The 14,799-nt window shown below is 37.1% G+C and overlaps 1 protein-coding gene across 1 annotated transcript; it reads right to left on the bottom strand.

Annotated features, from left to right (window-relative positions):
- Positions 1-767: 767 nt before the first annotated feature.
- csf3r (colony stimulating factor 3 receptor) lies at positions 768-13,146 on the bottom strand. The gene is made up of 17 exons (XM_008431112.1): positions 13,030-13,146; positions 10,537-10,634; positions 9,112-9,186; positions 8,622-8,915; positions 7,763-7,895; positions 7,436-7,602; positions 6,773-6,942; positions 6,488-6,644; positions 6,108-6,190; positions 5,806-6,013; positions 4,991-5,179; positions 4,696-4,797; positions 4,308-4,454; positions 4,094-4,234; positions 3,897-3,993; positions 2,795-2,873; positions 768-2,450 (listed from the first exon to the last, which is right to left on the bottom strand). The coding sequence occupies exons 3-17, from the start codon at positions 9,176-9,178 to the stop codon at positions 1,971-1,973; spliced, it is 2,514 nt and encodes an 837-aa protein (XP_008429334.1). The 5' UTR covers positions 9,179-9,186; positions 10,537-10,634; positions 13,030-13,146; the 3' UTR covers positions 768-1,970.
- Between the last annotated feature and the right edge of the window lie 1,653 nt (positions 13,147-14,799).

Below are 14,799 nucleotides of genomic sequence, written 5' to 3'. Positions count from 1 at the left end.
TTAACAATAAATTAACAATTAAAAAGACTCCTATGGAATTTGAAAACAATATGAAATTTGATGTCATCATTGTCTAGATGAGTATAGAAAAATAAGAGCATGGACAAAGCAAGGTTTTTTTGTCCTTTATACCTTATATTTCTTGTGTTCTTACTTACTCCCTTCCTTGTGACTTTCTTTTATCTTTCCTTCCTTATATTCTTCATTTTTTGTCCAACGTAAACATGGTAAAAGTAAACACCAAAATGTATTTTACCAAGTACAGACTTAAAATTTAGGCTTCTAATTTGTTAAATTACATGTACCATTTCTCTTCCATGCAATGAGGCACTGCCACAGAAAAATCCTATTAAAATGCATTGCTCTTTGGTTCTTAGCACAAGAAATGCAAAGGTTGTGTATACTTTAGCAAGGTATTGCTTAGGTTTAGTACCTTTAACAATTTACTCAGAAATTAGTGAAATAATTAATTTACAGTCATCTGTAAGTGCTACTCTGCTGTAGTTCTGCTGTAGTTGTTTAGTTTTGTTTGGACCATGTATGCATAACAACATCTATTATGCATTAGTCCACACCTAATGACCACTGTAGCTGGGCACCGGATCCCCAGTTGCCCTTTCTCTGCAAGGTTGGGTGGATGAGTAAAACTGTTTATGATTAAAAGAATTAGAAAGGAGAACTTGCCGCAGATCTATTTTGGATGGTTGTTCTGCAACACAGGAATAAAGTAGAAGCTGAAAAAAACACAATTTTCACTTGCACAGGTGAAAGAGGTTACAGAAATCACAAATCATTTTTTATTTACATATTTATCAGAGTGCAGCACCGTGATCATCCAGCTAAAGAATATAAGAATCTGCCTCTCACATGGGCCATCACACATATAGGCACATCATATATATATATTCGTGAAGCTACTTTCTTTGGACTACAGCTGAGTTTAACCAGTCAGTGAATGAGGTATTCATGTTTTCTCACAATATGTAATGAATCTTGAGGTCAACAATATAGTTTTAGAAAATATTGTTAGACATTTCCACCTATTGCCAAATCAGCTATTGTTTAAACCACTCCCTTAAAGAACAGACGCTAATAGAATTATATATCTATATATATATATCTATCTATATATATCTATATATATATATCTATCTATATATATATCTATATATATATATATATATTTTATTTTTTTATTTATTTATTTATTTTTTTTACAAAATCACGAGTTCCAATTACGTTTAGAGTCTGATCAATTTTATGAAATAAACAGAACTAAGATTTTCTAAAAATATTTTCTTAACTTCGCATAGGAATGTTAATTAGTAATTCCTAATTATTTTTTTATTTCCCTGTGGTTAATATATGACATAACAAAGAGGTTTATTTCTATTAGCTTCTGCTCAAAATGGTAAGAGAACATTCCATAACATTGACAGATGTGTGCTAATCCTCAAACATTTGGTGACAAAAATGGCAACAAAACACAATTATTTGCCTAAATTAGATCATATTCATGGTAAAATTTAGATCAAAGTGAACAGCTACAAATAAACAAAGGCTATTTGCAGAACAAGACAATAACTCAGGTGGTGAAAATAAATCTCAATTGTATTACAAAACTGCAACTAAGCCTGGTATCCTGGCACCACAGACTATAGAGATGCTTCACCTGTACACAAAGCCTCAAACATTAGAGCTTTTGGCAGTAGCCTGTTTTAACTTTCGTGAAATGTAACAAAAACACGACTTAAATCTGTTCATTTAACCTTTAACCACCTCACGAAAAGTAAAACATATGTTTAAAAAAAGTGTATTTCTATAAATGTAAAAAGCAGCACAGAAACAAAAATAATCATGAGGTGTAACGCTTGGTGGGTTCATTTACAAAAAGACAAAAACATAAAAACAAACAAACAAACAAAAACCACACTCAAAGCAAGCATACTCTAATGACCAGTAAATTAACTTTAGTCATTTTCACTCTCATTCATGGCCAAGGCACGCAGAAAGGGAAAGTCATCCCAAACAATAGCTGGGCCTTCCTCTCCTTCGGGGATATCATCGTCACAGGGCCCAAAGAAACACTGCTCTTTTGACATTCTATCATTTGCAACATTCTGGTAGCATTTTGGAGTGAAATACTCTTCAGTTTCCAAGAGGGGTTGTGTAGATTCAGAGCGCAGGTAGACATGAGGCTCATCAGGCACTGGGTCGTTGCAAGAGGACAACAGTACAGTCGCATAAGGAACAGACTCGCTGTTTCTACCAGAGTATGTAGGAATGAACGGTGAGCCACAAATCGACTCGCCAAGATCGCTGGTGTCTTCTGAGCTGTTCAACCAGATATCATCCTCTTCTTTGCTAAGTGTGGTTGGAAGGTCCAGGAAGCTGAGATGGGACAAGCATATTGGATTTGGCTCCTCGTTGTCCCAGGATGGATGGGTAAACTGCAGAGGCAAGCAATTAATATATATAAGAAAAAGACAATACAGACAGCTAAAATTGGAAATATACACTGGATTGAATTATTAATTTATATTTTTATCACTACAGTTTTTTTGTTATATAATCTAATCTGACAGTTAGACTTGCATGGATCCTTTGATGTTCATATATTCCAAATAAAGATTTCATTTACATACAGATTTAATTTGTAGGAAAAACTAATATAATTCCAAAATGCTTGTAATTTTGTAATTCTAACACTTTAGAATTGTAGTTCATGTCACACATATGTATTCGTTGTTATCATGTTAAGTTAACATCTGTGACAGCTGTTAATGTTCATTACCTGTGTTGATTCTGAAGACCATTTTTTAATGCTGCTGTTAGCCGGATCTGGAACTACTGGCCACATGTAACCATTCAGCCTTAAGGTCAAACAAACAGAAAGCATGTCAAAAATATAACATACAGTGAAGTGAAAAAGTGTTTTCCTCTTTATGCAATTCTTTTGCTTGTCTTTTTCACTATAGTTAATTGTTTCAAATTTTTAAACAAGTTTCAATATAATGCAGATTACCTGTGGAAAACAAATATTTTCACTAATTAAAGGGGAAAAAAAGATATCCAAATGTACATGATCTTATTTTGAAAAAGTACTGTCCTCCTTTCATGAATCATGAGTTAACTGATCAAGTCACTGTCGTACCTGTAGACTGAAAAGATATTCCAGGAGAGGTTGACTGACCAAACTCCTGCAATTGCACATAATCAAAGAATCGCCCAGGATTTCACAAAAGAACCCAGAAAAAGGTCAAAACCACTGCAGGCCTCTTTTGGTCAGGATTCATGATCCAACAATGGCACATAGGAATTGGCAAACAAAGCATGTAAGGTGAAAACCACAGTTGGCTAAAAATAACCAGTCACTTATTAGGTTTAGTCTTCTCAAACCCACTGTCGGTCATGGAGGTCAGATTCTGCTGGAGGTTTCTTCCTGTTAAAAGGGGAATTTTCCTTTTTTTTAACTGTCTCTACTTGCATGCTCAGTGTGAGAGATTTCTCCAAAGTCAATTACAGAATGCAAGCGACAGTCCATTGCTCCTAAATACTCATCCACAAAGCTGAATACTGCAGGCCAGTAGCCTGACGTAACCTGCTGGGTCTTTGATCGCTAGGATCGTCTATGAATCTGTCTGTAGGATTTGATTGAATTTACTTTTTTTGTAAAGTGCCTTGAGACGACATTTTTTGAATTCACCCTGTAGAAATAAACTGAATTCAACTGAATTTCATTATAACCCAGTAAATAAATGATATTAACATATTTAAACTTGTGCTGTGAACGAAAACATATGCGTGTGGGAAAAACAGAAGAAATCTGTAAGTAAAAATCTATCTACAGCACTGCATCATAGATCTCTAGAGTATGTGGTTTTTGGTGGGCTTACTTTTTGTGTTTGGAGAAGCAGGTCCAGATGGTGGAAATGATCAGAAATGCCAGTCCAACTCCAATTGCAGTTACAGTGATCACAACAGTCAAAGCATCTTGGAAAAGGAAATCATATGTTGCGATATGAAATCTAATCGATAAATCCACATTCTGCTCATTGACTCTCTAAATGGTAAATTAGAATATGTTACCAACCAAAGGAGTTCATTTTAACATAAATTGTTGATCCGTTCAGGCTCCCACCAAATGTGCTAACCATCATGAAAGCTTCATACGTAGATGCAGTGTTGAGGTTCTTCAGGATCACTCTCCTGTCTTCTGCATCAGCTCTCTCAACTGGAAAAATGTCCAAGGTTAAAAAACTTCAACATCATTTTACATTCAAAACAATTCAAACCTTTTAACCTACCTTGTACAGATCCGTTCTCTTCCCAGTAGAAGACTTGGTAGCTCTTAATAAATCCATTCCTTTGCTGCAAAGGGATTTCATCCCATGAAACTTCTATATCTGAGCACCAGGTCTTTTTAATTTGAATTTTAGGAACCACTGATGGAGCTTCAAAAAGAAAGATGCAGTTTATATTAGAGTGTATCTGGATTTGAACGAGCAAATTATTCATTTTCTTTCCACAAGAGGGCAACGTTCCATAAGAAATGATCTGTTCCCAGAGAGCTCACACCGTTCCTGTAATCTGAATAATGTGAAAGGCTTTCTACTTGTTTAAAGTTGAGGCAACTTGACTCTTAAACCTCTGCATGCTCTTTGTGTGATCCCCCATTTGTCTTTGGTGACTTACCCTTTTGTCTCAAGTAGGCATTAACAGTCTGAGGAGGCCCCATCCCATCCTTAAACCGGGGATATACAGAGATCCCATAGGGCTTGTAGGGCTCAAAGCTGCCTATGGATGAGAGTGTAGAGGGCAGAGTGGATCTGTGGTCACAAGCTAATTACAGTGTTTACAGGTAGGTTCAGGAGAGGAGAAAATAAGACTCTTGCTCAAAAGTGACTATTTGAGTTCATGTAGTGAGAGATGAAAGTCCAATTGCAACATGGCTTATGGAAAGATGTACAGCAAATTCGTATTGACATACCGTTTATGATGAGACTAGACTGGTTTTTATTCACAGTTTCAAAACGAATGTGGCTGAGGTCTAGATTTAGTAAAGGTTTCCATTCCACCACGTAATCAGTGAGACCTAAAGTCACCTCAGCTGTCCACTGGACCAGAAACGATCTGTCATTATGAGGAAAAGCTGTGACATCCATGATTGCCGTGTGAGCTGAAGACATAAAAACATCTGAGGTTTACAAAAAAATTATGTACCAAGACACTCTGTATACATTGTCTTGCAAAATTATTCATTTTGTCACATTGTAACCGCAAACGAGAAAGGAGTGCATATGTTTTAATGGGGCACAGCAAGAGTCTCAGGTGCAGTCCAGTCTGCAGAGTCGTTTAGATGTGATTACACTCTGATGCATTATTATTATGTTATTAACCTGGTGGAAATTTCAGGACTTTCTTTAGCCCTCATTTCCCCTTTAGTACTGTTATCAACAGAGACCAGCTTCCTTGTCCTTGCTGAAGAAAGGCATTCTTGCAGCATAATGCTGCCACCCTCATGTTTCATAATGGGAATTCAGATGTGCTCAAGTGTACTGCATTAATGTCCCCCTATCAGAATAAAATAACATTAAGGCACAAACAACAAACAAATATGTACTTTGTAGATTTTGATCTACAAAGGTGGTTTTGTAAACCAATGTGCACTGCTTTGTGTTTGTCAAATAAAATCCTCCAAAAATACATTCTAGTTTGTGGTTGTAATGTGACAAAATGTGGAAAAGCTTGAGGAATATGACTCTTGTAGCATCCAGTATATTTTATTTAAATGATATGAGTTACCTTTAGGCTGGTAAATCCTGATTTTAGTGAGGGGAGATTCCCCCACACTATTCACAGCGCTCAGATACACTTTCCTTACTCTCCCAGAAACTTGAAAAGCGCACCATTTCTCGTTTGTGGAGCACATTCTTTCTCTCTTGCCACGAGGATTTGGTTTTAAGACGACGTATGTCAAACTTTGGCCATTTGCACGGAACTGTTTTGATGGCTGAAACAATAAAAAGGGGAGACTTTATACAACCCTGTAGAGGTTTTGAAGAAAATACGTATTTTTGACAGGCATCAAGAAATTATATAGGTACCTTCCAGAACAACTGTATGTCTAGGTTTTTGCTTGTGTGATTCCTTGATACCTTCATCCACGAGTCTAAACGTCCAGTTGGAGCTGAAAAGGAAGAGACAGCTGTCAGTGTGGCAACTTGTCAAAACTCTGAACTTCCACTCTAACTCTGTAGAAAATAAAACTTCTCCCTACAAGACAGGTATATGGATTCACTGTCTGCATATGCGACAAAACTCAATACTTCAATTCAGCCTGTTCCGCAGAGCAAAGCAGTGAGAGATGTACAACATGACATTTGCATGCACTGAAAAGATGAAGAAAAAGTGGAGAGAAAAGGCATCAGATTGGAAAATGTTAAGAGTGGCTGGTTGTGTCATTCCAAATTGATCCGAACCCTACCGGTCTCCAAGGTGACTCCGGATTTGCTGCTGCTCCACTCGCTCCAGGGTCCCTGCATGTAGTATCTGACTCTAATTTGAGCCAAATATCGAGTTCCATGAAGGAGACGACAGCATTCCGTGACCGCTTTGGTTGGCCTCACTTGGCTTACAAGAATCTGAGAAAAAAGACCATTACATCAAATACACTGTAAATTTCTTCCGATGCTTCCAGCAACAAGATCAAGTCTGACGCAACACGAATTCATGGTGGTGCTTTTATTTCAACAGTTTTAACTGAACTCACTGGTGGGTCGCTCATTTGGTCGCTGTCAGCAGTCCTAAGTCGGACTTCGAGGCTTAGTTGGTTGTGAGAAAGCCAACTCTGCTGCTGGGACATTCTCCACTTCAGCTTGAGGCAACCTAACCTTTTAGGCTCCACACCAACCGTTTCAATACTGGGTTGGTCGAACTTAGCTGACAGAAAAACAATCAAGATTAGATTTTTAGTGGTTCTTTTGTTTGTTTGTTTTGTTTGTTTTTTTCTTCATGAAGCATGGTTTAAATGAAAAACCAAGAGTTTGTGCATCATTATGATTAATGCTGTGATAAGAATTTAGCTTGTATAAAAATAGAAGCTGACCTCTAAAAACAACCCGGAGCAACACTACTGCTAAATTTATTTCTTTAATCCTTGCTGAATTCCCAAGCCATCTGGATGACAGAAATGATCTTGTTTGGTACAAAACAAAGACAATGTTACAAGAATCTGAGAAATAATACTGATGCTGGGAACTTTAAAACATTTAGTACATTTTATGTAAATGACACGAACAACATTGTTTTTATATGTTGATATGTAAGCTAGTTCTGTTACGTTTTCATTTTTCCCATTTAGATTTGTGCTTATCCTAAACAGTGTTTACCAGGAGTTTTTATTTTCATTTTATTATTCTCAGTTGATACTTACCTGCCTGTACAGGATCAAAAACCAGGGGTGCTGAAGTTGCCACTCCAAGGTCATTCTCTGCCTTTACGTAGATCTTGATGTCATTGAACAGAACAAATTCATTACGAGGAATCGAATAGTGATGGACATCTGGTGGCAGTTTGTAAGTATAGTTCTCATTTATGTCTCTAAAATAAAATACAAAGCGAGAAAATAAATGTTAGTTCAGCCAGAAGTACTTACAGAACTCAATGAATCAAAGATTCTTGACATCAAACTTAACTCCTTCAACTTTATTCCTCCGTTGAAAATAATTCAACATATTTATGGTTTCAGGCAGAAATGTACCTTATTTCAGTGTGCAGGGAGTACTTTGTAGGGAGGTGGGTGTCCCGCTGCCCAGGCTCCCATTCACAGTTCAAGGAACTAGGGGAGCTGAACTTTGTCTCACAGGTCAGGTTTTGTGGCTCTTCTGGTGGGTCTAATTATACAAAAAAAACAACAAAAAATAAACGTATTAATTCCAGGGTTATACATGACAATCAGTTGACTACTCCTGTTTTGAAATCAATGTTACAGTTTGTCAAATTATGTTTTATATTTAAAGGATGATCAATTTCACTGTCTATCCTGTTCTTGTATTACCTGTTTCAAATGATACAGAAAATGAAAGTATGCCCTCTGAATGTTTGTAACTCAGGCATGAATTTAAATTGTGTAAACTAAAATTCAAAATTGTTTTATGTGCAGAAGATTACTTCTGGTGCCTTTCAAATGTTTTCATAGACACCGGAATGCTTCAGATGTGACGTGGAAACCACAAACTTCAATGTATTTTATAGTGATTTTGTGTAAAAGACAAACAAAGCAGCACAAAGTTGTGAAGTGGAAAGAAATGTGTAAATTGTTTTCAGTTTTTTTTTTTTACAGTACAGTGTACATAATAGTCAATACTTTGCTGGTTGGGTTTGTCAGCTTTGCAAACAAACAAGTGCTTGGCGATTCTCTTCCTAAATAGCTTAGTTGTACTGGTTGAGAATGTCTGAACATTAAGTTTTAAGACTTTCTCTCAAATTTATTTGCATCCCTACTTACAGTCTATGAAAAGAGGTGTAATGCAGGACTCTGCAGAGTTTCCTTGCAGAATACTTGAGCTAGATCTGTTTATAGAAGTTCCTTTCTGAACATGCTATAAAATTTTTCTTACATCCAGCTCGAATCTGGACTCCGGTGACAACTTGAGAACAATTCTGGATGCAGCAGACAAGTAGTGCCTCGGTGCGATTGAAGCTCGGTACAACAATCCTGGAAACCCTGTTGCTCTCATTGGCTGCAAAGCTGTTGAGAATAAGCTCACTGCCAAGACGCCACTCAATATGAACAGCTTGTCCAATAACTAGAGGGCAGTCTTCTCTGATGACACAGGTGGCTGTGACAGGTGAACCCAGAGGCACCACCGAACTTGATGTGTGGATCCTTGCACATGGTTGGATGTCACCCTCTTGAGAAAATGAAAAAAATAAAAACATGTTTGAAGTTTAGAATGCAGAAAACCTTTTTTTTTTTTATCGTCTCTCTAATATCAAACATTGCATTTAACGGGAAAGTGCCTCAAAAATAAGATGTTTGAAATTGTGTTTCTAACTGGTGGTTAGGTATTTACATTTCAATTTCTGATTTTCAGAAACAACACTCACGGCTTCTCGCTCCGTTTGCAGAGTCTACCAGCACAGCAATCACCAACATCCATGCGGATGTCATCATGACGTAACCTGTTGAGCAGACATGTTGAAAGGCATCAACTGAAAATTACAAGCTTTTCATGCCGTATCACAACATGCCATTTCTTTCCAAGTGATGCAGTTTTGTTGTAAAAGAAGAATTACGGCGATGACATGTTTTGGATAAAAATTAATCACAGGCATGGTGTTTTGTATGTTTCACTGGGATTCGCAGTATACCCAGTATTTTTGTGTAAACACTCATTGCCTTTGAAATCTAGAAAATCAAAAGCTTTTTTTCTGCGTTAAGAAGCAGCAGAATAATAATAGCTCATAGAATATTTTTAGGAGTAATCCAACCATCAACTCACACTGTAGGTTTTCTATAGGATTTCAGTTTGGGGTCTAAAATGGCAATTGAAGAAGGTCCATACCTTCTTCAATTGGCGCCAAAGTGGCCCATTTTCTACTTATCAGTGATATCCACTCGATTTATGATCCTTCTGTTATTTCAGAGTTCATAATATCATTTACTCTAAAAGGGGTTCCATGGCCTTGTAAGAGAAACAGCTCCACAGTTCTACACATTACCTTAAAGTCCAGTTTACGCTGTGTCAAAACCTTGTGCATTTCTGCTTTATTACTGCAGTTTTATGTATTTATACTAAAAACTGGTGGTTATTTGAGGTTTTCACATCAGGGAGAGCCATAATGATTTTCTGCACCACATGTACAGTGACACGTAAAACAAAAGTCTAAGGTCTGATGTCTTTTAGTGAGATGTGTTCACTTCAAGCTGGTTTAAAACACTCAAAGCTGAAGATGACAAGGACAAATTTATAGCAGTGATTAAAGTTTTGTGAGAAAATCCTGCAGTCTGGCTGCTTCTACCAGTGACTGATAATTGTTGCCCTACTTTGCCCAGCCATAAGTGCTTCCACAGCTGTCTGCCCGTCTTTATTTTCTCTACCTCATTTTAAAGCCTGACAGATTTAGTTTGTAATAAGAGCGTAAACACCCCATAGTTGCTGCCCCATCATCATTAAACCAGTATCTTTTTGAGAGGATATCGCTGCAGCAACAAATCATACAGTTTGAGCTTATCTGCAATCATGCCGTATGAGATTAAAATGCTTGAAACATTAATAATGCAGAAAATTTAACATTTACATCATTGTGAATAAAATGTCATAACATAACGTGTGTTCTTCTAGTAACTGCCACTTGTTACAGGCAGCTAGTTGGGTGTTTTTTTTTTTTTTACATAAAAATGGTAGGTGTGAATCTGAGTTCATTGTTATTATTATTAAAAATCTATCTTAACAAAAACTTAACAGTGGATCAACAAACTAAATCTGATACAACATAGGCGAGGGAGAACATTGATCTCGAAATACTCACCATTACACAAGCAAAGATGTTCAGATGTGAAGAAAATCTGATTACCAACTCACAAAGCACCAGCAGAAAAATCCTGCCTTTACAGCGTCGTTGTGCTTCTGCGTGTGAAAACAGAAACAAAAAAATTTAAAGGCATGAAAAGAATAATCCCAAGAAGGAAAAGCGATTTCATTTTTCATATTTAATACAGCTGTGGTTATCAATTCAAGACATGCAGTACATGTTGCATGTAAAATGTTTTTTACATGCAACATGTAAAAATTGGAGCAAAAATATGCATACAGACATAAACAAAGCAAAGTAAAACTGGTACCATCACAGCTGATGTAATGTGTGTAAAAGTAAATGTCAAGATCCTTGTGAGTTGAAAAGTTGACATTTTGTTAATTAGAGCTATAATCGTAGTTTTCTACCAAATACTTGAGTGCATTGACCTAATTTATCTGCATGACCAATTTAATGCTTGCAAAACATAGTGTATGGAAATATATTTTCATAATACATAGTAACCAATAATTGATCCAATGCTGATAGCAGAGAGAAAAGTTCTCACGTCAGGGATGTCTCGTGACTCTTTGTGATTTCACCATCAGACGTTTGAGACAGACATTATGACATACTTGTGTGAGAAATTCATACCAATATATTAGACCACAGCCGTAAACAAGTTCCTAAGTATGCCGCTACCAATTAACTGAGACTGGGTGGTGGGAAAATATGTCTAAGAGTTAAACCCAGAACTCCTTTTTTCTTAGAGACATTATCTAAATAATTCATCTGTTCCAGGTGAAGGGATACAAAGCAAGTGAATTGCTTTTAAAGGCATATATTTGAGCTCTTTTCCTCCCCAGGGGTTGATCTCCATCGGGATGCCTTTTGCCCAGGAGTTCATGGTGTAGTTGTGAAGAGCTGTGTCTTTCTCTCCCTTTTAGCAGAGGAGTTCAAATGTTTGATAGGATGGAGAGGCAGCTGGACAGACCAAGAGGGACATTGTCTGCAGTAATGTGGGCGCTGCTCCAGTATATAGTGATCTAGTGATCTGTCAATATTTCATCCTTCAACTATGGTCTAGAACCATGAATCATGACCAACAGAATGAGATCCTGAATACTAGGATTATCGTCATCCAGTGGGAGCTTGAAGAGCCGCTGTTCCTCTGATTTAAAAGGAGTCATCTGATCGGGATGCCTCCCAGATGTTTCCCTTTGGAAACACCAGATCAGACCCAGAAAATGCTGGAGTACCTATTTGTTCCTTTTGGTCTGGAAACACCTTGGAATGAGCTGAGCTAAAGATGTCGATTTATTTAAAGGTATTTGGGCTAAAGAAAACAAACAAACAAAAAAAAACTTTACATAAACATGGTTTGTTTATGTAAAAGTTGCAGAAATGTGACTCATAATTTAAGTCATTTGCAGCTATCACTCAAACTGTGAGATTTCTCCTCTTTGTCCATAACTGAATATTTGATGTTTGTTTTGCAATGAGAGCGAAATGGAATTTCTCCCATTTTTCTTATCAGCTCTTTGCAAAAAGGCCTCCACTTTCCCTTCTTGCCTTTTTAAGAACTCCTGCTCTCCACTAATGGATAATTGCCTGCAGTTGTAACAAAAGACAAGCGAGAAAAAGACAGAAAAAGAAATAGTCAGAGACGGACAGAGTATTAAACCTAAACCTTGAGTGTATTCTGTCAAACAAACAAGCATGAGTTGCTCCTGATTTGAAAATGCAAATACACGTTTGGCATTTTCCTTTTGTTTCACAGAGACATGGTGCAATGTGTAAAGAAATGTTGTCCTCTTGTCTCTGTACATTTCCTTTCCCGTTGCTTTCAGGGGTTAGTTACACAACGCCCACTCACAGGATTTGGCAATATCCTTCACTCTACTAGTTCCTCTTTTGTGGACTTATTTCTCACGACAGGTTTTGTTTGTTGAATAGAGAATTTATTTTTCAAATTTTGTCTCTATATCCGAACGATGAGTTAAAACACAGTTTAGTTAAATTCAATCTAAGATTTTGCATCAGCATTCTCTAAAGTCCCACATTCCTAGAAAAGAAACAATCAGTTTCACATCCTCTTTTTTTTCATGATAGAAGAAGAAGAATGTGCTTTCCCTACCACAACACTCAAGTACGTATCTCATAGCTTTGAATAGAGAATTTTACGGTTTTCACAAAGATAAACAAGCTGACCAAACGGTCAAAAATAATTGTTAAAATAAAACGCTTCTTGATGTTTCTTGTACCTGCTTTACAGTCAGAAAAGCATTAAAGGTGAAGGATAAATGACAGACTGGACAGAAAAATTTGAGCAATCTCAAAATGAAATTAAAAATGTCTTTTCAGATTTACCGCTTGTACTTGAGTCACTTAAAACACAAGTTTTGTGAAGTTTTCATTTTCAATCTGGCACAAGGATCATAATGAAAGGAGCAGCAAATTGCTTGATGCGAAGATAAAGGAGAGCCATCAGAGAGGCTTGCCACTCACCACACAGCAGCTGCAGCCGACCGAGAAAGACAAGAGGCTCTCATCAACCCTGATAGCACCAGATGAAATGGTGTGACTCAAAGCGGCTCAGATTGGAGGACGTATGTGTGTGTGCAAGCCAAGCCGCAGAGGCAGCAACACTAACATCCTTGTTTTGAATTTGATTTGTGAAACTTCACTATTTTCCAGGAAGAAACGAATGACTAATGGGGCCCTATTCTGGGAAGGAAAAGTGGGGTGTTTAAATTACCAGCATAGTTTCAAAAGAAAGGAGATAGCTGGTTCTGCAAAAAAAATAAAAAATACAAATATGGAAAAAAGGACATTTTGTAGGTGGATTGTGAATATTTTCAATTTTTGCACCATGTACTGCGATTGCCAACAAAACCAACTACTAAGAATTATCCATCAACTTCTGTCCAATAAATCTTATTGGTGCTTTATTGATCATTAGTTTTTTTTTTTGAAATGCATGAAATTCACTGCAGCTGCCACTGGTGGTACTTTGCTGCTTCTAGCAGTACTCATAAGAAACTACAATATCTCATCAACTACTTGCAATCTAAGTATGAAGTCAATTAGCTTGCATATGAAGTTCATAAGCAACAACAAATGTTTTCTTACCATTCCATATTTATCTGACAAATATCTGTGCAGGACAATCTCAGGATGTCTTTTGTTTCTGAAATACACAGACCAGGCTGTATGACATTGACAATCACTTCAATCCCCTTACTTACCCGTTCTGGTTGGTTTGAACTTCAGCAGATCTCTACTGTTTATATATCTCTAAATGCATTGAGTTGCTTCAATGTGATACTTAAACATTAAAGAGACATGGAGGTGGTACATTACATTATGTGTCTGAAAGATTTATTCACACACAAATTGCCAAAAGAAATTGTTATTGAAGCTATTATTGCGCATAAAACACATTGGAGCTGCGCTGGATGTTGAGGTTGGTTAGAGACCTTTCTCTCTACCTCTTGATTCCAAAGAGCCTTTCTATTCATTTTCCAACATGGTATTTTGTCTATTTTACTTCAAAAATAAATAAATACAGTTAATCTGAATCCTTTGTTGTTATTGTGTTGTTACAAAAAATTTACTTATGTTGTGCTGGCAATATGGTAGTACTTAGCGTAGTACCTTTCATAAAAAGCATATTAATCATTATTCTACCTCGTGAGTCCAGGGAGCGTTTTTTTCCTGAAAGGATGAAATCGTTCTGCATCAAGAAGACCCCCAATGTTGAGGGTGACCTTTGAAGCTGCAGATTTGCTGTATCACCGAGGCTGCTTCAAAATGCCATCATCTCCCTCTCTCAGCAGGTTGACACTTTTGTCTGCATGGTAATAGAACAGGCTTTTAAATGGGATTGTAAGCCGTGGCTTAACCCTCCCAAGGGCGCTTCGAAACTGGTTGCCATATCCCATTTATTAGCTTGTTAAGTCCTAAAATGATCCCATTGATGAGGAGTCATTTCAAACGGTGAGCGAGATGCGCCAGTGAGCTCAACCACTAAACTTTTAATCTAACAGCTGCATCTCTGCTCCGTCACTAAGCTGCCCTTAAAATCATAATAGGGGCTAACTCTTAATCAAGAGGCCTCCAGAGGAGGAAATAAATGCAAGCGGCGGTGGGTTTCAGAGAAGGAATCATCGGGAGAGGAGAAAAGCAGGCCCTAATTAAAAACACATTAACTGGTTATCATGAGTTGACATATTTTGCTTGATCTTATTTCCTAATCAGCACTAATGAACAAAGTGT

This window comes from Poecilia reticulata, linkage group LG16 (genome assembly GCF_000633615.1).
Source record: "Poecilia reticulata strain Guanapo linkage group LG16, Guppy_female_1.0+MT, whole genome shotgun sequence".
NCBI classification, from domain to species: domain Eukaryota; kingdom Metazoa; phylum Chordata; class Actinopteri; order Cyprinodontiformes; family Poeciliidae; genus Poecilia; species Poecilia reticulata.
Note: the sequence above shows the minus strand (reverse complement) of the source record. Positions and strands in the feature narration are given on the sequence as shown.